We start from the raw sequence: 21,630 nt of genomic DNA on the forward strand, positions 1-21,630 counted from the left end.
GCTAACACTTGGAAATCACTCTGCTCCATTACCCTACCCCCAATTGCCACCCACCCCTCTTACTCTACAATTATACGTTCATAGCATCACCAACATATTCCTCAAACCAATACCATCAGTATTACTTACTTACTTCTCTCATTCTGAAAAAAAACATATGCAAGCAATTATGCTCATGCTGTAGAACTAACACACAGAAAGTAAGGGTTGCTTCTTTGTTGGAGTACAGATTCCAAGAACTGCTCAGAATATGTCCAGTTTCACAAACTATATCGTCAGTATTACAAACTGTATTAATTAAATTATTTCTCCAAAAACATTCGCTAATTAGTGTAAACATGGACTACTAATATTGTTTTAAACCGGGTACCTTATAAACTAATTTGACACTATTATCCACAAGTTTCCAATATGAATGTTCTCTCTGGTTATTTGTTTATAGATACATTACTCTTCTCTATTTTATTTTTCATTAAAACAAAGTCAAGATCTAAATAAACAAATGGGTTCTTCTCCTTTATGAAATGTATCCAATGTTAATGAATTCTGAGTCAGATTCTAAAATATGCCACCAAAGGTATCAGGGCCATCAGAGCTTGGTGCCATACGCAAACAGGCTCAATGACACCTGCCCTCCAATTCCCCTCCCACCACTACCCATTCCATCTTGACCTATTCACACTCAAAATTACTTTTTTCTCTCTTTTTATCAGTGTGTCGTACTCTTCAATTTTTTTCTTGCAATTATTCATTCATTTATGCAGCATGCTCTACGTATGTAAGAGTGCACTCTGATAACTCTGGAGGAAATAATTGCATTAGGCTGGGGGTCTGGGGGCCTTAGGGTTCTACATGCTCTGAGGTGCATTTTAGAGGGTTTTGTTAACAGCCTTTTCATCCCGTGATTGCCTGATCAAAAATCATGATCAAGTAATAAACTTTGATTTTTTTTCCTGCTGCATCCTTTCAGCACATCCAAAATGACCAAGACTACATTGTCATAAGTACAGTGTAAATAACTGTATTAAGCCAAAGGTCTCAGGGCCACTAGGCCCCCAGAAGGCATGAGGTTTCTAGATGCTCAGAGATACATTTTAGACTTTTTAAACAAACGTTTTGTCCAATGATTGCCTGAACAAAAAGCATGATGAAAAGAAAAAAAAGAAATGTAGCCTTACTCTTCAACTTTTTTCCCTGCATCCTTTCAGCATATTATAACTGGTCAAGACTACAGTGCAATTACTGCAGTGGAAATAACTGTATTAAGCTAGTTGACTCTAGCCCACCTCCACCCCTGGCAGCCATGAAATTTCTAGACACTCTGAGATGCATTTTAGAGTTTTTTTAAAGCAACCTGTTCATCTAACAATGGCCTGAACAAAAAACATGACTTAGTTAAGAAATTCAGTCTCAGCCTTCAATTTTGCATTTTCCCGAATCTTTTTAACACACCATAGTTGACCAAAACTACCCTGTAATTACCAAATTAAGCTCAGGGTCTGGGGGGGCTGATAGGCACCCAGAAGCATGGTGTTATTGATTCTGTAAGGTGCATTTTAGAACTTTTTTACAGCCTTTTGGTCCAAATGATGGCCTGAACAAAAAGAACATATACAGAAAAGAAATTCAATTGTACTGTTTATTTATTTATTTATTTATTTAAAGGAAAAAATAAGTTGTGTCCAAGTTTTCATGCCAAAAATGACCAAACACCAATTCACAATAAACTGAGAAGACAAAAGCTTGTGAGGATACTTATTTCAAGTATAGGTATAGTCCCTGCCTCCCTGCCCCCCCCCCACCTTGAAATACATAGTCGCTTTCTGTGTATCTCCCTCTGGTATTAAATTGAGATTAAAATTAAGGATCAAATGCCCACAATCATATTTCAAGCTCTACTCCCACAGTTAAATACACAATCCCTCCTCACCCACTACCCCCAAAAGACATCTACTTCTGTGTACCCTTCTAAAGGCAGACTGGGGAAAATGATAAAAACAAATAGAATATAACATATTTGCTATCAGACATTTAGAAACAGCATGCTTATTTACTCTCCCTAAAAGATAGGCACTTGTGTATGCATTAAGGTGTTTGGCTGTGAGGAAAATAAATAAAAAAATAATGATTACAATAATGTTTCCAACTTGTTACTTCTAGAGTCATTTCAGTACTCCTGTCTCTAGACGTGAGGAAATCAATCTGTTTTATAACTTATATCCAAAGTTATGGCATCTAGGCCCAAAGAGATTATTCTTCCACTCTATTCGACATTCACCAGACCTGACATTGAGTCCAATGCCTCCTCTGGAATTTACATGACCAGGCACATCCATCCACTGGAACATCCACAGAAGTTCTTCACTAAAAGAATACAGGGTGTAAGTAACATGTCTTATGCAGACCACCTCAATGTCCTATCCCTGTATTCTGTTTCCTACAGCTGTCAAGGGGAGATCTATGTCTGGCACACAAGGCATTATCAGACCCCACTCTGATGGACCTTCTGCATATTCCCCAAACAAGCAGCACCAGAATCACCTGTTCTAAAGACTTAAACCTTGTTTGTGATATAAATAGGGCCTGCTGGAGAGATGTATCCCAGAGACTACCCCTTCTCTGGAACAGGCTCCCCATCCATGTGAGGCAGAATTCCTCTCTAACCTAATTCAAGTGTAGTTTAGACAATTAAATGATGGGGACCAGAAAATTCATCCCTAGTTTGGCAACTAGGTCTCTAATGGACACAGGCAGCCTGTAAATGGTTCATCTCCCAGGTTCCTTCTTATAATTGGTTCATCTCCCAAGCCTCTGCTTACACTTACCAAAGGTATCAGAACTTCTCAGAGATTTGGGATACATTGCTAGGCTGAAAAGGCCCCAGTGGTCATTAGCCTAGTACAAAGCTATGAACTGGCAAAGTTATAGTGACCCTCTGCTCACCACCCTGAAGTTTGTAAGGAAAGTTAAAGTAATAATGACCACACTGTTCCCAGACCAACACAACATATAGCGACCTCTGAAGTTTGGGAGGAATATTAAAGAAATAATGATAACATCACCAGCTGCCCAGTCAAGTACAGTGACTTTCTGTGTGCACTAACATACAGAACTGGTTTTAAACTAAGTGGTGTTCAGAATAGAGATAGTTATTAAGCCCATGTCAAAATCCACTTATACATCCTTGGTATGGGGGGACACCATTCTCAAGAAGTTCTGAAGGTCTGGGAATTCTGTAATGCATTTATCTCCTATGTTTTTTGAGAGATGAATGTTAAACTCAGCAAGTGACAACAGGGTCAGTTACTTTTCATAGGTTCATAGGTTGGTACTAGGCTATCAGCCCTAGGGCCTATACAAGCCTAGCCATAACAATTCCCTGGCTATTTCTTCCCACATTATTTACTTTCCTGGACCCCTGTCTAGCAGGGCAACTGACATGATCCCTGGGGTGAATTTCCTTTCTCCCATCCAATCGTCAATAATTATCCAAACAACCCCCACCAAGCAGCTACAGCCACTTCTATACACAATTCAGAAGTCTGATTTTGATAAAAGAGGATGGCAATGTAACATATTTTACCTTTGATCCAAACAGTTGCCACCAATTAAAATATTGTAAGTTGCTTCACACAATCACATTAGTCCTAGAAAGCCATAATAATAATAATAATAATAATAATAAGCAAACAGCAGCAGGCAACTAATCATTTTCCTCCACAGAAGACAGCCACATCAATTAAACCCACACTGTCTGGACATATCAGATATCCAGATAAGTAGTCCATTTTACTTCTCACAAAAGCGCACTAGTCCTTCAAAAGACAGGTAGTGACTGCTAAAAATGAGCAAAAGCAAGGTCACTTAGGTTCATCCAGTTAATCCCAGTTCCCAACCAGCAATTATTGCCTTAACATCTGATGACTACATGATATTATTTTACATCTACAGTCCACACAAACAAGTTGACACATATTGAAGTATTTCAATCCAATATGCCCATAAATCACAAAGGCAGAAAAATGCTGCCCAAACTATCTGGTTGATCACTACCAACATTATTGTAAAGACAGTAATAACACTTATCTCACCACACCATTCCCCTCGTCCCAACTGCCCGCACAAATCACAAAGCCATAAATATTGTCCCAAATACCTGGTTGACCACTGCCAGCAGCATTATTGTAAACCGTGAAATAACGTCTCACCAATTCCACATCATCCATCTCCTCTCTGTCCAGACAGAATTGTGCAAAATATCCATGATTTAAATCTTTCTTTACAACTACTTGGGGTGGCTTTGCTCCTATATTTTGAACATTGTGAGATCTATACTCCTGTGACCTTGAAAAGTTTAAGCTATCATAACAATGTGCCCTGAATAGCAAGTCAGTTGGGGCCCGACCCCCTGGAGTACCCAATGTTCCATGGGCATTATGATGATATGGACTAGTGTCAGTATAGCCAGCTAGAGTTCTGTAAAGAATGATATGTCATTTGAATGTCAAACTGATTTGTACAAGATACTTGTGTTACAAATGTATTAGAACTGTATGGCATTTGAATATCAAAATGATTTGCACAAATGCTTATGTTACAAATATATTAGAAGTATATGGCATTTGAATATCAAACTGATTTGTGCAGATGCTTATGTTACAAATGTATTAGAACCATATGACATTTAAAAATCAAAATGTGTTTGTAAAGTTGTTAGTGTTAAAAAAATGTATCAAAAATGGGTCCTGCTGGACAGAGAAGGAAAATACATGTGAGACTGTATGTATATATGTTAGCAAAGGACACTGAAAGAGAAAGGGTTAAACAGCTAGCTTACTTCTTACTTTAAGAAAATACTTTTACTTGAACCACCTTTTAGGCCACACAAGTGCTTATCTCATAGCTCTGAATAGGACTAGAGATGGGGTCTATATCATAGGTTCGAACGTTGAATTGTCCGAACGCCAAAACTTCGAACTGGAAAGTTCAAAATTTCAAAATAGCAAAGCCGCGGAACACCAAATTTTTTCCCATGGAAAAAAATTTGGTGGGCCGTTTCCACGGCTTTGCTATTTCCTCCACTGTGGTGCGATCTCGGAGTTGGTATATTTAAGTAGGGGGTGTGTGGGGGGCACAGTCCCCCATGTTGTGGGGTGTTGGGGGCAAAGCGTTTGAAGTGTTCGTTTTTTGTTTGTTTTGTGCCAGAACAGTGTTTTTTTTTCCCTGGGAAAAAAATCACTGTTATGAGCGTTCAAACTTCTTGCATTTCGAAGTTCTGGGTTCGATATTTACATAGTCGAACTTATGGCAGTTCGACTATGTGATATAAACCCCAGAGATGGCATGTCTAGAAGAAGCCTTTGTTCATTAGCTCAGTAAAAAAAGGGGAAGCCCCAGGCACTGCCACAAACATTAGCAAAACTTTAGATGTGAATTTATCTCATCTATGTCCTGTCTCATTCATTGCTGTTTCATATGGGAACTCACTGGCCTATCACTCCACAACACTGACTGTGTCAGAGCTGCCACAGTTTCTTGTTCCTTCCCTTGCTTTGCAACTCCAACTGAAGATTTGTATTGTTTTCCTGTGGAAGGCTCCAAACTATCTTCACATGGCAAATGATCAGATGTTTCTCACTCCACTGGTTTCTCCTTAATTTGGAGAGCCATTGCTCTGTCCTGCTGTGACATTATCAGAGTTAGATTTTCTACACTAAATCCTTCACTTCGCAGGTACTCCATAACCTCAGATTCTGTTTCTTTAACTTCTCCATTACTAATCCTCTTTTCCACTTTTCCACTTTGTTTTCTTATTTCTTTTTTGCATTGTAAACTTTTCCATGTCCAGATGCCTCTGCCTGTATTTCTGCTTGAATATATTTGTTGCTGCTCTTTTTGTATTGATTAGTTTTGCTTTTTCCTTTGCACAAATATTCCGCCACATTAAATCTCTTTTTCTTTCCCATGTCCATATTTCTTCTTCAGATGTCTCCTGCTCCTCCTGTTTCTCCTTACTTTGGGGATTCATTGTTCCATCATGCTGTGATATAACCTGCGTTAGACTTTCTTCACTAAATCCTTCACTTCGAAGGCATTCCATAACTTCAACTGCTATTTCTTTAATTTCTACTTTACTAATATTCTTTTTTATGTTCCCTCTTTGTGATCTTATTTTTTTATTGTGAAATTTTCCATATCGGAATGCCTATGCCTATATTTCTCTTTGAATATCTTTGTGGCAGCCTTTTTGTATTGATTAATTTGGCTTTCTCCTTTCCATAAATATTAAATATAGATAGATGTATAGATAAATTAATATGAAAACAGAGACTCATTCCACAGGAAAATTTCTCTAATATCTGAAATGATTCAAATGTTAAATCATGAAACTTACTGTTCCCCAAATGTATCAGGGAGTGAACATTTGTAGCTTTGAAACACAACTTGTAGTTTATTGGCCATTTTGGGTCAATTCCTGGCTCTTTTCAACCCCCTGCTATAAAGCCCGCGTTTGCGCGCTTTGTTACTTGTAATAGACTCAGCACAGCTCCTCGTGGTGTCCTGCAGAGTTCTACAAGCTGCAGAGAGTGAAAGAGTGACTTTCCTGGATTTATAAGTATTTTTTCTGGCTTTCGCTTAAAGTACTGCATCTCGACTGCATTTCGCTTAAAAAACAGCTCTGCATATTGTTTTTACTGTCTTGTGTTGAATTTATACTGTTAGCACTTTAAAAAGTTATTTTTGTTTAATTTAATTGTTAGGCTAACACACTAAAGTGCGCTAGCCATTTTATAGCATTTACTGTTTGTTACTGTATCTTTTCTCCCTTCTCTGTGAAAAAAAAAAAAAAAAAAATCCTTGTTTTCCTGCTTTTCTGAACTAGAATAGTCCAGTCTTCAGATTTTGCTGATCTCTGGGCTTTGTCTTAGTTCCTGTGCTATCCATACCCTTATTTGGATAAGAGGAAGCTTCTTTGTTCACCAGTGGGAGTGGGGAGCACTGAGCAACCTATTTGTCCCTAGAGGATTGGTTCCAGCCCAGCAACTTGTAGTTTATTGGCCATTTTGGGTCAATTCCTGGCTCTTTTCAACCCCTTGCTATAAAGCCCGCTTTTGCGCGAATTTGCTCATAGAGCAGCATAGGGCAGCGCCGGTTAATCAAGTTTAAACTATTTCTGGCTCCGTAAAGTCTGCTCTTCAATTTTTCCCTTAGAACTGTTCTACTTGCAATCTAAACAGCCTATACTCTCTATGTGAAAAGCTCAGCACTTGCTCCTAAAGCATTTTTTATACAGGTAAAGCACTCTTAAACAAAAGAAAGTACTTCATTCACCTAAATTCCCTTGAGTACCCATTTCCCTATAGGTCCTTTCTGACTCAGTACACAGCAATTTTTTTCACTATTTCTAGCATGTCGAAGGGTCAGTTGCTGGCGTCCTCTCCTGTTCAGCTGGTGAATTTGGGAATCTTGAGACAATGTTACAATTGCCTCATGTACACAGACAACCCTCTCCTCCTCCCAACAAATACAAATATATGCGAGAGATGCAACTACATAGCCAAACTGGAGGCTGAGCTCTCTCAATTCAGTACTGGCAAGACCAGTCAGGAGGAGAAGGTAACCACGCACACCACAAACCCAGTCTCACATAGAACTATCACAACTGCAAACCAAACACATAAACACACAAAAACATACTCAGAGGCTGATTAAAATCTACCAAAACAACAGAGGCCTCCAAAGCAGACACCCAAGCAACCGCCACCTCAAGACATAGCACATGCAACACATAGTTCACAAAGTCAGTGTGCTAAACAGTCACAGCCCTTAAGGCCAAACAACATGCCAGACACACTTGTAATAGGTGACTCCATAGTCAGACACACTGACGTCCCGCTCACCAGACTGAACAAGGAAAGGGCCACAGTAAGCTGCCTGTCGGGAGCTAGAATCCGCCACATAACACAAGCACTCAGGTCACTCCACAGCAAGTACAAATATGACTTAGTCATTGTACATGCCGGTGTGAATGACCTGAGACGTACCTCCCTGGACTACATGAAAAGAGACATAGAGGAGCTCTCTGATTATGTAGCCCAGGCCGGTATGACCCTGACCCTGAGCAGCATCTTACCCTCACCAAAAATGATGCCACAGTAAAAAGACAAAATGATCAGTTTTAACAATTGGCTTAATTACTGGTGTCATTCTAAGGGGATCCAATGTCTGACTGCTTGGGATGACATGCTTGACAAGCCACGCTGCTTCACAAGGGACGGCTTGCACCTGTCACCCCTGGGCTTCCGGATATTGGCCAAGGCTCTTGCCACCCCCATAGTGCCTTTTTTAGGCAAGGCTCAAATGACAAACCTACCTCCCTAGAAAACACAAGTGGAAAAAAACTAAGGGTAATGCTGCTCAATGCCAGAAGTCTAAACCTCAAGATGCCCTCCTCAGTATGGAGAACATCGATGTCTGTGCAGTGACTGAAACCTGGTTCAAGGCTCCTGAGAGCACCCCAGCACTATCAGGGTTTACCTCATATCATGCTTTCCGGCCCCAAAACTTGGACCGAACCACAAAAGGAGGGGGAGTATCCATATTCATCAAAGATACCCACACCTCCAGGTTAGTGGCAACGGACGAAGCATCGGAGACCATCCAGGTGCAACTAACCATAGGCAAAACTGCCTTACAGTTTGTAGCATGCTACAGACCACCCTCTCAAACTCAGGAACCCCACACAGCCTTCCTGAAGACACTGGAGAGTATGAATGTCTCTCCAAATACCATCATATTGGGAGACTTCAACTACCCAAACATAGACTGGGAACATTACTCAAGCCCCAACACCCTAGCCCAAAGGTTCCTAGAATTCATAAACTCAAATGCAATGGAACAACTGGTCACCATTCCCACAAGAGGAGATAATATACTAGACCTGATCATCACAAACATGGGGACAAAATGCTCCACACTGGAAGTATATCCCTCTTTGGTAAGATCAGACCATAAATTAATCTCACTGGAAATCCACATCCCGCCCCCACCCCCTGCACAAAAGACCACAGTGAAGAACTTCTCAAAAGCCAACTTCACACTTCTTAAGACTGAAGTGGTATCCTTCAAGGCCCCTGGGCCAGTGGAAACCACAACCCTCACTGCTGAATCCTTTGCAAATGCCTTCTACGGGCACCTTCAAGAATGCATGGATCATGCAATCCCAAATAAAACCAAGACCCATTCCCCAAAGGCAGGCCTCCAGTCTGGTGGACCCCAGCCATAAACAAACTCTACAACAGAAGGAGGAAGCTACTACATGACAGAGCAAAATCCCTAAAAGGGAAGGCATCTCTGATCAGTACTAGCAAAAACTACGATCACTCATAAAATCATCCAAGGCCAACTTTGAGAGAAAAATCGCAAAAGACACAAAAGACAATCACAAGGCCTTCTTTAGCTATGTTAGAAACCTGGGTGGAAACTCCCAGATATGCTCAGAGTTAGTCCAAAATGACACAAAATACACTGAACCCACTGACATTGCCAACATTCTGGCAGACAGGTTCAGTGCAAATTCTCTTCCCCTCCCCCAAAAGGAGAAATAACTATCCCAGCAGAGTGCAGCCTCCTAACATCTCAGATGCCCAGGTGAGAGCCGCCCTCTCTAAAGCTAAAAACACAGCATCAATGGGACCGGACGGTGTCCCGGCTGTGTGCTACATGAACTCAAGAGGAACTAAACCCACACATAAGGCTGCTGTTTAATCTTAGCCTTACTACAGGATACGCACTCCAAAGAGTGGCGACGGCAACAGTGGTCCCACTTCACAAAGGCGGTGCTTCTACTGACCCTGAAATTACCGCCCCATAAGCTTGATGAGCCTGGTCTGCAAAGCTATGGAGAGGATCATTATGGAACTCATAAACAAAGACATTGGGGACCTACAGACATTGGATCCTACCCAATTTGGCTTTGTCAAAGGCAGATCCTGCCTTTTGAACTTGATCGACTTTTTTGAAACAGTCACTAAGGCCATTGATGAGGGTAAGGCAGTTCACACAGCCTACCTTGACCTTGCAAAAGCCTTTGACACAATACCCCACTCGGGCATCATAGACAAACTCACCAGCTTAAATGTAAACCCATATGTCACAAGATGGGTTGCAAACTGGCTCAAGGACAGAACCCACAGGGTCAGAGTTGCTGGAGCTATGTCAGACTCTAAGCCAGTCACAAGTGGTGTCCCACAGGGTTCAGTCCTGCGACCCCTCTTGTTCGGCATTTATTTTTCCGAGGTACAGGCAAACATAGGAGGATTGTGGCTGACAAAGTTCGCAGATGACTGCAAACTGGGCACCATAATTGATACTCCAGCGGACACAAACATCCTTCAGAGAGGCCTCATAGAAACGGATAATTGGTGCCAGAGTCATGGCCTTAAGCTGAACGCCAAAACATGTCTAGTCATACCCTTTGGGAAAAACAAGGTACCCACAAATTACCACATAGGTGGTAATCCATTAAGTACAGAAGAGGTAATCAGGGACCCAGGTTGACAGTAACCTCTCATTTGACACTCACATTGCCAAAGTGGTTAGGAAGACCTTCTATATTGCCCACCTTATCATGAAGGGTTTCACATCTAGATCAAGAGAGGTCATTGTGCCCCTGTACTCTTCTCTTATCAGGCCAATGATTGAGTACAATGCCCCATTTGGGATGTATCTTACCCGACACCTGCAGCAGTTGGAAAGACCCCAAAAGTTCCTCACCAAGAGGATAAAGGGTCTTAAACATATGTCATATGCTGCCCGACTGAAAAAACTCCAGCTCTATTCAGTCGCATACCGCCTACTCAGAGGTGATCTGTGCCTGACGTACAAGGCCATGTCCAATCTGGAATTAATGAACATGCTCCACCTCAGTAAATCCAAATCCACCAGAGCCACGAGAGCAAGAGACTTAAACCTCAACACAGAAATAAATAGGACGTGCTGGAGGGACAGATTCATAACCCAGAGGCTCCCTACACTCTGGAACAGAATCCCAATCCATGTTAGGCAGAGCCCCTCACTAACTCTATTCAAGAGAAATCTTGACGAGTGGATGGGAGATCGTAGGTTTACCCCGGGGGTTATCTCTGTGTCACTACTAGACAGAGCACAGTAAGCTAAACCCTAAAAGGGCGTAGTATTCTCATCCTAAGGGGTGGTGAAAGCCACACACACTCTGGCTAGGCTTATAAATGCCCTAGGGCAGATAGCCTAGTACGAACCTATGAACCTATGAAAAGTTCAAAACATTTGCTCCATATGGCATACCTGTCTATGGGCTTGCCCATTTCAAATTAGTCATCATTACTGGGCGTTTCTTAACTTGAAAACTCTGTTCAGTATGTTTCTCTTTCTCAGTGACTGCTGCATCATATGAGTTTACAGATGGTTCCCTATCTTGCACACCCCTACTGCATACAGTTCTGCTCATCTCCTTAGTCTGAACCAAGAAGTCCTGCTGCATTACAGCCCACCACTGAAATATGTCCCTCAGAAAACAACTCCTGCACTGTTCTCCAGCAAACAGATGCACTGTTGTACTGCCTTGGTCTACCATAATGTTTTTCCTTCATCTGTTTTTGTTCTACTACTATTTTCATCAGTGTAGAATTACCAAAACTGCTTTCAGTCAGCACAATCACAATTGTAAAGTGTCATTCTTAGCATGACTTTTAGCTTCCGACACTAACTCCACAATATACTTCATCTCCTTCTTTACCATCCTGACCCTTCTTCCAGTTACTGCCAACCATTTGGTCGTTTCTAGTAAAAGGGGTTTTACTATGAATCACAGATTTCCAAAATGCCAACGATACAAAATGCTGACACAAGAAGGGGGGAAAATAACTTCAAGCATTTTTTGCAGAGGGGCAAGTCCCCCTGCAATTCCTTGTTTGAACAGGAAGCCCCCACACCTCCTAAACATATACACACCAACCTCACTGTCATATCAATTCAGGGATGGGAGAAACCTTCCAAAAGAAGTGAACCACTGCCATCACACACACTTAAAAACTGCATTAGCAATGGTTTTCTACTGAGAACAGCACTGGCATTATGTTATTCTGCATCTTTTTCTTCATTGTACTGATGCTTGAAGAATTTCATCTCAACTACAAGCAGAGGATCCAGTAAAAGGAGTAGACATATTTTATTTATCTTTTTTATACCATAATTTAATGCATCAGAACACATTATACATAGTTTTTATTTTTACAAGACCATATTTCACATTTATTTTACTTCACATTCTTTAAATACATAATTTTATTACATCTTTAATACCTCTATCATCATCCCATTTTTGTTATAATGAACCTCTGAACACCTTCCGCACCATATAATCCATTGTACGATACCTACAATTTTGTGTACAACACACACCCCTCTTGATCAACATTTCCATACTGAGAGGGTGGGTAGATTTTTGGCTGAATTAAATACACTTAATGTTAAGTGTGTTTCAGCTAGCATGTATGACCCTAATATAATCAGGTTTATATCAGTCCGTCGAAACAGCTGAATATTGAATACCAGATGTTCAAACTGTAAAGTTTGAACACTGGTAATCACAAAGCCGCAGCCCACTGAATTCTTTCCCAGGGAAAGAATTCGGTGGGCCGTTTCTGTGGCTTCGCGAGTATCAGAACTGTGGTGGGAAATTACGGGTCGGGTTCAGGTAAGTGTGTGATTGTGTGGATGTTAGGGTTAGGGTGCGTGTTAGGTGAGTTAGGGTTAGGTGGGTGTGCGATAGTGAAAGACTTCAGGGTTAGGGCGGGATAGGTGAGTTAGGGAGCGGGTCAGGTGAGTGTGCGATAGTGATGGACCTTAGGGTTAGGATATGGGTTAAGATAAGTGGATAGGTAGTAGTTTATGTGCAGTTTAGTGTAGGGTTAGATGTAGGATTTTGAGTGCATGTGTGTGGATTGATGTTGTTTTGGTGTGTTTGGGTTACGTGTGTGTTTCTTGGAACAGCGATTTTTTTCCCTGGGAAAAAAATTGCTGTTTTAAGACTTCGATGTTTTTGCAGTTCGTGGTTTGAAGTTCGAACATATGGTGTTCGAACTTCAGACGTTTCGATGAACTGATATAGACCCATATAATCTGCTCTAAATGTTTAGTACTTGGCTAGATTCATTAATACCAATGCTAAGTGTACAAGATCGATATTCAAGAACATTGCTACCACATTTTTCATGACTTCTAGTCACTCAGAAAGATTACACTAAGTGTGCAAGTAGTTTACACTTACTGGTAACCTTTCTGAATCCCCCTCGATATTTACGGCTGCAAGAAAATCAGTAGGAAAAGTAAAATTAGGAGGGACAAGGTGTGAGTTATGCTTGTGTTGTCTGTTCACTCAGTATGGTGTACAGTTAATGTACACTTAGCATAGGCATTAATGTGTCCCACGGCACATATTTTTTATTAAGGAGATTAATCCAGTACTTTTGGAAGGGGGCTTAGCATGTCTTATACTTTAATAAACAGAACTTTCCCTAATACTGAAAGGCACTAAAAGTTTCAGTTTGTCATAAAAGAAAAAATGAAGAATCTAGATCTGTCAGATATCTGGAGAGACATGCACTCCAAGGATTCACAGTATTCATTTTCCTTCTATGATTTATTTCACAAATATAGTTCATGAGCAAATAACATGCATCAAGAGCCTTTATTAAAACATTATAAAAATATTTTATCACTTTGGCTAAAGCCTTCAAGGAATCCCAATATCAATGTAAACCAATGTTTAAAAAGTTATAGGGTTATAACATCAGCATACAATTAATTAATTGTCCTTTTCCAGTTAACTTCCTGATTTAACCCTTTAAGTTTCAGTGTACCATACTTTAAAATATAAGCTGACTCCCTATATTATAGCTGTCTCTTAAGTTCTAAAACAAGTCCATTATAAATTACACTTTCTAACATGCTAGCCCTTAAAAGGCTAAAAGGCTAACATCATTTCCATGACATCCCTTGAAATGTAGAACAACAGGACTGTCTTCCTTCCCGTTATGTATATCCCTGATGTAATCCTATAATTTCTTTCTGAATTTCCTTTTAGCTTCACCTATGTGATATAAACTACAGGAACACAGGACACAAATCACGGACTCTGTATCACAGCTAAATTGTCAGAAGGTTAGCCTTTTTGTTAATTTCATCTTTAGTCCCTTTCTCTCATTCTGTTTCTTTGATGATATGCCTTTTAACCGAACACCAAACTGTGCATCTTTCATGGCAGCCTGCCTTGTTGCAGAACACTACAAAGAGTTGGAGACTGGCTCTACTCATATAAAGGGACTCAGAATATTCTTCAGAAATATTGCAGTGTATTACTTTAACTATAAGACACTAGGATGTAAGCCCATTTTTCTTTGCTGCAAAGCTGGAAGTTAAGGCTTCCCATAGTTTCCTTCATCGGGTTAGTGCCATGTCCAGAGATATTACCAATGGTTCTTTCCTCCATATCATATGGGAATGTGCTTAGTACAGATGCGATACTAGCTGAGCTCTACAAGGTATTTAAGCCAGCCTTCTCTCCAGCTTTGTTAGCCCTCATTCAAACAATACTTTGTACAGTTGACATCTTAATACACAACCCCGTTTTTCCCATTTAGCATATACGGGCAGGGTGTCACATAAATGTCACCATTTGGCCAAAATATATGAAGGCTAGGTTTGCTATATGTAACTACAGGCCTATTTTCCTAATATGTACTGACATAAACTTTATACTAAAATTTTAGCTACCACACATTTTTTGGGGGGAAATGTTAACAGCAGCAAGTCAATTAGGCTTTGTTCAGGGTTAGAGCCCTTTCTCTGATGGGTGAAGTGACTAGGTTCAACCCTTCCTCTGAAGCTGCTAGCCTGTTGTACTTCAAAAAGTAATGCAATTCTGAATGTTAAGAATACCTACACCTTACGCTCGAAGAATTTAGTATCCTAGACTCTCTCCTTATGGTTATTCAGGTTTCATATGACTCCCCTCAAGCAGTGGTTCTTACTAATCGCGATTGTCCTCTTCCCTTTCCACTTCAGAAAGGTGTTTGCCAAAGTTGCCCACTTTCCCCTGTCCTAGCTTTACTAGCCACCAAAACACTTACTCTTTGTTTTAATTCTATAAATTGTTGTTGTGTCTTTCGGCTTTTCCTGGTTAGGGGTCGCCACAGCGGAACTCCGGTCCGCTAATGATTGGTAGTTGATTTTTACGTGCCGAGTTACCAGCCCTGACGCACAACCTTCAACGAAGGTATGCCCATTCACGCATGTCTCCACGTAGAAGACGCTCTAGCTGAGAATTGAACAGGACACGCTACTGCAGCACCACCACCGCGGGACGTTTTAATTCTATAAGTGAAATCTCAATTTGGTGCTACACCACTGAAGACATTAAACCTTTACTTTTTTCAGAATATGATCTCTCACTTCTACTTGGCACCCTTAAATTCTTTTGTGCATTTCTGAGTTGAGAATTAATGAAAGTTCAACGTATTCCCTACAAATCCAGCAAGCAAAGGCACTGCACATTTCTCCAGATTTCTTCATTCACACTGGTATTCCAACTCACTGAGATATCTAGGAATTGAAGTGTAAAGATCCAGTACAAAAATGTGGAAAAGTCTTTGTAACAGTACATGTTTGGAAGTGCTTGCACCTTCCTCTGCTGAGAAAACACAAGCTGTTAAGATGACACTTGTCCTCACAGACTAATAACTGACTAGACACCTCTTCTCCAAGCTTCTTCTGAGTGCGTCTAAAACAAAAGATACTGATACAATGTTTTGAAGGAGTGCTACTGAAAGCTAACTGTGCTGACTGGCTGCCCACGGTGAATCTAAATGAACATGCACAAATCATTGCATTCGGTCACTTTTTTGCATGTCATGGATTTGGAGGTCGATATATACCTGATTTCATGCATTGTTTTGGTATTCTAACTCTTTACCTGTAGCTATTCACAGACTGCACATTATCCATGCTACACATATTGCTTAACGTGCCTTAAGGAAATCTATTAGTTTATGTTTGTCTCTAGTTATTCACAAGCTACAGACAAGAGTAGTATCGGTCAGTTAGACTGTGTGCAAAGCCAAAGGTATGTTTGGGGTGCCTCATTTTACTTTAAAAGTTAATAACAATTCACAATTTTTTTAGTAGTTGAAAACAAGTTTCTCCTAGCTCAGTCAGATTTTTAGAGGAATTTTCAGAAAAGATGTGCTTTTTTGTGTTTACTCTGGATGTATTAATCAAATTAATTAAATCCCACCTCATTGCCACACTTTTTTGACATTATTCTTCATGCAATAAGCATATAGAAGGATAAAAATTAATATGATATTCTGATTTCCAGCAATAAAATGTAGGCAGCTTCATCACTAAATAGGTTTAAGAATTTCTATGACTTAGCACTTGATATGCCATTTGCCCTATCAGCTTTAATGCACTCCTTCCTTTCTTAAGAGATGGCTTGAATTTTAATTTGAGGGGATAGTGAACTTCATAAAACAGTATAACACACAAGGAAAAGATTTAGGTATTTGTGTGAGATGTCAATACATTTCTGGTAACTTGAGACATAAAATGTGGCACGGCTGCAGTGAATACCTGACGTAGGAAACCTGGCCATCACTAGCTTTGAAATTCAAGTTTCACCTCATTCATTTATCTCTCTTGTCAGTCACTTCTTAAATTAGAGAGGAAGACAAAAATATGGTTTGCTTAATTTGCAGAAGCTGATAGGTAGACATTTTTTTAGCCAGCCACTGGAAGAATCTTCAGGCCATTTCGTCGACTAAGTTTCCCAGACATGTGAAGCAGTATTCTTGTCTTCTAACTGTTAACATATCAAGTGACTCATTCAAGTTGTCTGTTTCACCCATAACAATGGCTCACTTTTTAGGCCAATTGTACATATATTTTAACATATACAGTTATTTATAATTGTGTATAATTGTTACTTGGTTTAGGGCATGTGTTAAGATTCTAGTTAATTTGCCTCTGCAATCTGCCTGTCTAAACTATACTGTAATGTGTTGCCACTTCAGAGTCTGCACATTTTGTTTATGCTAAATAGGTGAATAACAAATGATGCTAACTGTTACCTTCATTAAATTGCAGCAACACTTATGCTAATACTGCGTAATGCTCTGAAAAGCAGAGCATGAAAAACAATGAATAAAATAGGCCACAAGATACTGTTAAGAACACACAGGTGACAGCTGATAAATTGGCAGCTTGTTTATTCTCATTGGTTAGTATCTGATTTTTATACTAGCAGTTTTTACTCTTTTTCTCATCTCTTAAGAGGCCATTCCAGGCATGTGCCAGGTTGCTCACTCCCTCACTCTTTTAGGAAAGTAAAGTTCAAAGAGAACCTCATAAGATCCCTGAAATGGTAATGGTAAAAATGACTGAACAGACAAACTCTTTAGGTCCATTTTTACAACTGAATTGAGTTCTGGTGCTACCATATACATATGTTTGCCTGAGATGGTGCCTTGGCCAGCGAGCCACAATTTGGGGACAGTATGGATGTCCTGCCACCTCTTTTCCTTCAGACTAAATGATGCAACCATATTCTCTTGGTTATTGCCTCCAAACAGGTACAGGCAGCCTGCTGTGGCTCCAAAGAAGTAGAGGTTTGGCATGCTAGCATCGACACGGGTGAGCGTGGGAAGGAGTTCTGTCCAGGTATCTGAAAAACAAAAAGATGCCATGAGTTCATATCAATGCAGAAGAAATTTGAAGACACTTGCATATAAATACATCTCAAGCATCTCTATTCTATAATTTGTATGATGATCAAATATCATGGGTGATTGTATCTGTTTCTTGCCATCCCAACAAATAGATATGGCTGTCAGGCAGATCACCAGACCAATATGACAGTTTTCATTAGCAGCACTAGTTACATGCAATGGTTTTAAATAGTTGTTTCCCTTCCAGATGTTTACACAGGGAACTATAGGAAGCTAGTGAATTGCTACTCACAACCAGTAAGAGTGGAAACAGATGAAATAAAACAACTCCAAACATATTCTAAATTGGCATTGACTTGCTGACTAAAAGATGTCAGGTTGCGGAAACAGCAACTCATGTTCATAAATAGACTCAGATCATTATAAGATCAAGATGAATGAAAAGATTGTCTGAGCACGTGCGCACGCACACACACACACACACACACACACACACACACACACACACGTACATGAACACCATAAATAAGATGTCAGTTCAACATTTGAGAAACAGACATTTATTAATGACAAGGGTTTTCTGACAGCCTGTCCATTCTCTTTTAACTACTTACAACTGCACTGCACTTCTAACCTTTATAGATACTGTCAATAAAGATAGAGATGATCACAGATGAGTCTCCTTCTTATTTCTAGACTTGTCTAAAGCTTGAGACACGGTTTGCCATAGCAAACTTCTACTTCAGACGTCATTAGCTCTATCTCAGCCCACCCTTCTGTGGTTAAAAAGCTATTTGTCCAATACGTATCTGTCAGTAAAATGGCACTACATCCTCTTTCTGCACCTCACATTGACCACCGGGGTACCACAAGGCTCTATACTTGATCCCCTTCTCTTTAACTTTCTCACCAACACCCTTCACACATCCACACAACAGGTGTCCCTAATACAATACTCAGATGACCCTACACTCATATGCACATAAGACAACCCGGCACAACTCAAAAAAAAAATACTCAGGAAGCCTTAACAGCCACTACAGCAAAAAGAACCTCCCTAGCTAAGGATAATCACAAGGCATTCTTTAACTACATCTGAATACCAAACAGTCCAAGAGAAAGCACACAAGGCTGGAAACCAGGAAATGACACCCAAACAAATTTATTAAAACACTGGTAAGCGCTTTCGTCTGGTGAACATCACCAGACTTCTTCAGGCAAAATTAATCACCCACTGTAAAACTTTTACACACACATTGAATTGATCAATTAACTAATTTAAAAACAAATTGTATTTAATTAAATAATTAAATAAATAAAGAGAAACAGCCCAAAAGAACACTTTTCTTATAAACTAAGAAGCAGCAAGGAAAAATACTCTATTCACCCATATAAACCACAATACCTTTATAAAAACATATTAATATACAAAAATACATAAATACAATTATAAAAAAATATCAAAAATATATAAATATATGTATACACACAAAAACCTATTTATTATAATCATTTAATTAATTTCTACTCATCTATCAACATTTTTTAATTTGAGCTTACTAGAAATGGAAACTACATCATTGAGCCCTATTGGAAAGTAAGCATTTAAAAAGACTTGCCACCAGGCTTCTTTCTCCTCAAAGTTTAATTTCCAAGGTCCCCCCCCTAGCTTCACACTTAACTTGTTGAATCACTAAAAATTTAAATGTATGATCAGGAAACATCTTTAGATGTCTATATAAGGCATTTTATGACGAATTTCATAAAAATTTTCATAAATACACAGTGCAAGTTTACGCTGCGTCTTCGCAATATAAAAAGCTGAACACTGGGAACAGACAGCAGCATAAACAACTGCATGAGTATGGCAATTGTATTTCCCCTTGACCATAATTTTTTTACCACAAATATTAATAACTGATGTTCTCAGTATGTGCTTACATTTTTGGCACATACCACAGGGTGCCATACTCCCCTTAGTCTCAATAACTAAAGGCTTTTCAAGTAAACTCTTTATATTCCTGCCTGTCCAAAATACAAAATTAGGGTGTTCCCCAAAAGTGTCCAACATAGCCTTTTCACGCATGAGAATAACCCATTTTTCCTAACAATGTCCTGCACTACATGGCTATCACTAGAATATGTACAAACAAAAGGACATACAATCTCCTGAGTATTGACAATACCTTTTTGTAATTCGCCATTAGTGGTTGTAACTTCTCCATCATTTGTATAATTATTATTTGTTCTAGGGAGTAACAAGAATTGGCCATTAACATCATATCCGAACTTTCCAGTATAGGGGCATAAAAAGTTTTTGATAGATGAATAGAAATTAAATTATTATAATAAATAGGTTTTGTATGTATACATATATTTATATATTTTTTCATATATATTTTTATAATTGTATTTATGTATTTATTTTTACATTAATATGTTTTTATAAAGTTATTGTGGTTTATATGGGTGACTAGGGTATATTTCCTTGCTGCTTCTTAGTTTATAAGAAAAGTGTTTTTTTGGGCTGTTTCTTTTTATTTATTTAATTATTTAATTAAATTCAATTTGTTTTTAAATTGGTTAATTGATCAATTCAATATGTGTATAAAAGTTTTATGGGTCTATATTAAAATCTCGAAGTCTGACAATATCGAATACGATATTGTCGACACGAGAATTCCGAAAGTGCACTACATCAAATGTTTAAATGAAAAATCTCCATAGGGGGAGATTTCCATTTACTTCAATGTAATGCATTCTCGGAGTTGGTATATTTAAGAAGGGGGTGTGGGGGGTGCAGGGGGGCTTGCCTACACACTATTTATTTATTTTTTTTAATTTAATTTTTTTTTTTTGGTTTCGATGGTTTAAGACTTCGATCACTAAAGTTTGATCTTTAGTGATTCGAAGTTTTAAACCTTTGAGATTATAATATAGACCCAAGTTTTACAATGGGTGGTTAATTTTGTCTGAAGCAGTCTGGTGATGTTCACCAGACAAAAGCGCTTACTAGTGTTTTAATAAATTAATTTGGGTGTCATTTCCTGGTTTCCAGCCTCGTGTGCTTTCTCTTGGACTGTTACTTTGTCTAATTACTTGGTTTTCCTGTGTGTTTTTGCACCATGGCTGAAGGAAATTTAGGTATCACCTATGAGGACTTCAAGCAGCTCAGAGACTCCATTCAGTCTCTAATAGCCCTAGTACAGCAACTTCTACCAAAGCTGGCTATGGATAAAGACCGTCCCAGCTCAGAAACTAATTTTAATGAAACACCTACCCTATTGAAAGAAGGAGCTATTACAACTAACTATTTCATCAGGTTTTGAGCAATTTCCTGCTCTTCTCTCTCAGACTGTAAGTTATTTTCAGTTAATAATAACAGTGCTAATGTTGATCTCTCAGACTGTAAGTTCATTTTCAGTTAATAATAACAGTGCTAATGTTGATTCATTTGGAACGCTCGATTCCTGGCTTGATAGGAACATACCATCATCTCAGGCCGGTGTGGGTATTTCTGATGTTATGGACATTAAACTAACTGCCTTTAAAAATAAATTAATGGACTACAAAAAGCTACAACAGGAGTCCCAAAAGGCCTTCAGACTTGGAAATTTCAACTGGATTAATTCAGCATTCACTTTTTCATCAAGAATTGTTAGCTCTCTTCGACCGGCATGGCTGTGAGCTCATGGAGCTCATGGTTAAACATAACAAAACCTGTCTTGAGAATATGCTTGTTGAGATCTGTGTTTTGGATCAGGAAATCCATTCGGTGAGCTAGCATGAAAGCAGCCGACAACAGTATGACTCAATTTTTAAACAGGTTGATAGTGTGGTAACAGTTATTGCCAATCGTAAGGCA

General features: G+C 39.3%; 1 protein-coding gene across 1 annotated transcript in view; it reads right to left on the reverse strand.

The window, feature by feature from the left end:
* Positions 1–16,496: 16,496 nt before the first annotated feature.
* Positions 16,497–21,630, reverse strand: part of LOC122814863 (kelch repeat and BTB domain-containing protein 11-like) — a 142,634-nt gene continuing 137,500 nt past the window's right edge. The window contains exon 4 of the mRNA XM_044087142.1: positions 16,497–17,761. Coding sequence (XP_043943077.1) covers positions 17,400–17,761 — 362 coding nt within the window. The 3' untranslated portion in view covers positions 16,497–17,399. The remainder of the gene's footprint in view (positions 17,762–21,630) is intronic.

This window comes from Protopterus annectens, chromosome 11.part0 (genome assembly GCF_019279795.1).
Source record: "Protopterus annectens isolate FY-2018-M chromosome 11.part0, PAN1.0, whole genome shotgun sequence".
Taxonomy (NCBI): domain Eukaryota; kingdom Metazoa; phylum Chordata; order Ceratodontiformes; family Protopteridae; genus Protopterus; species Protopterus annectens.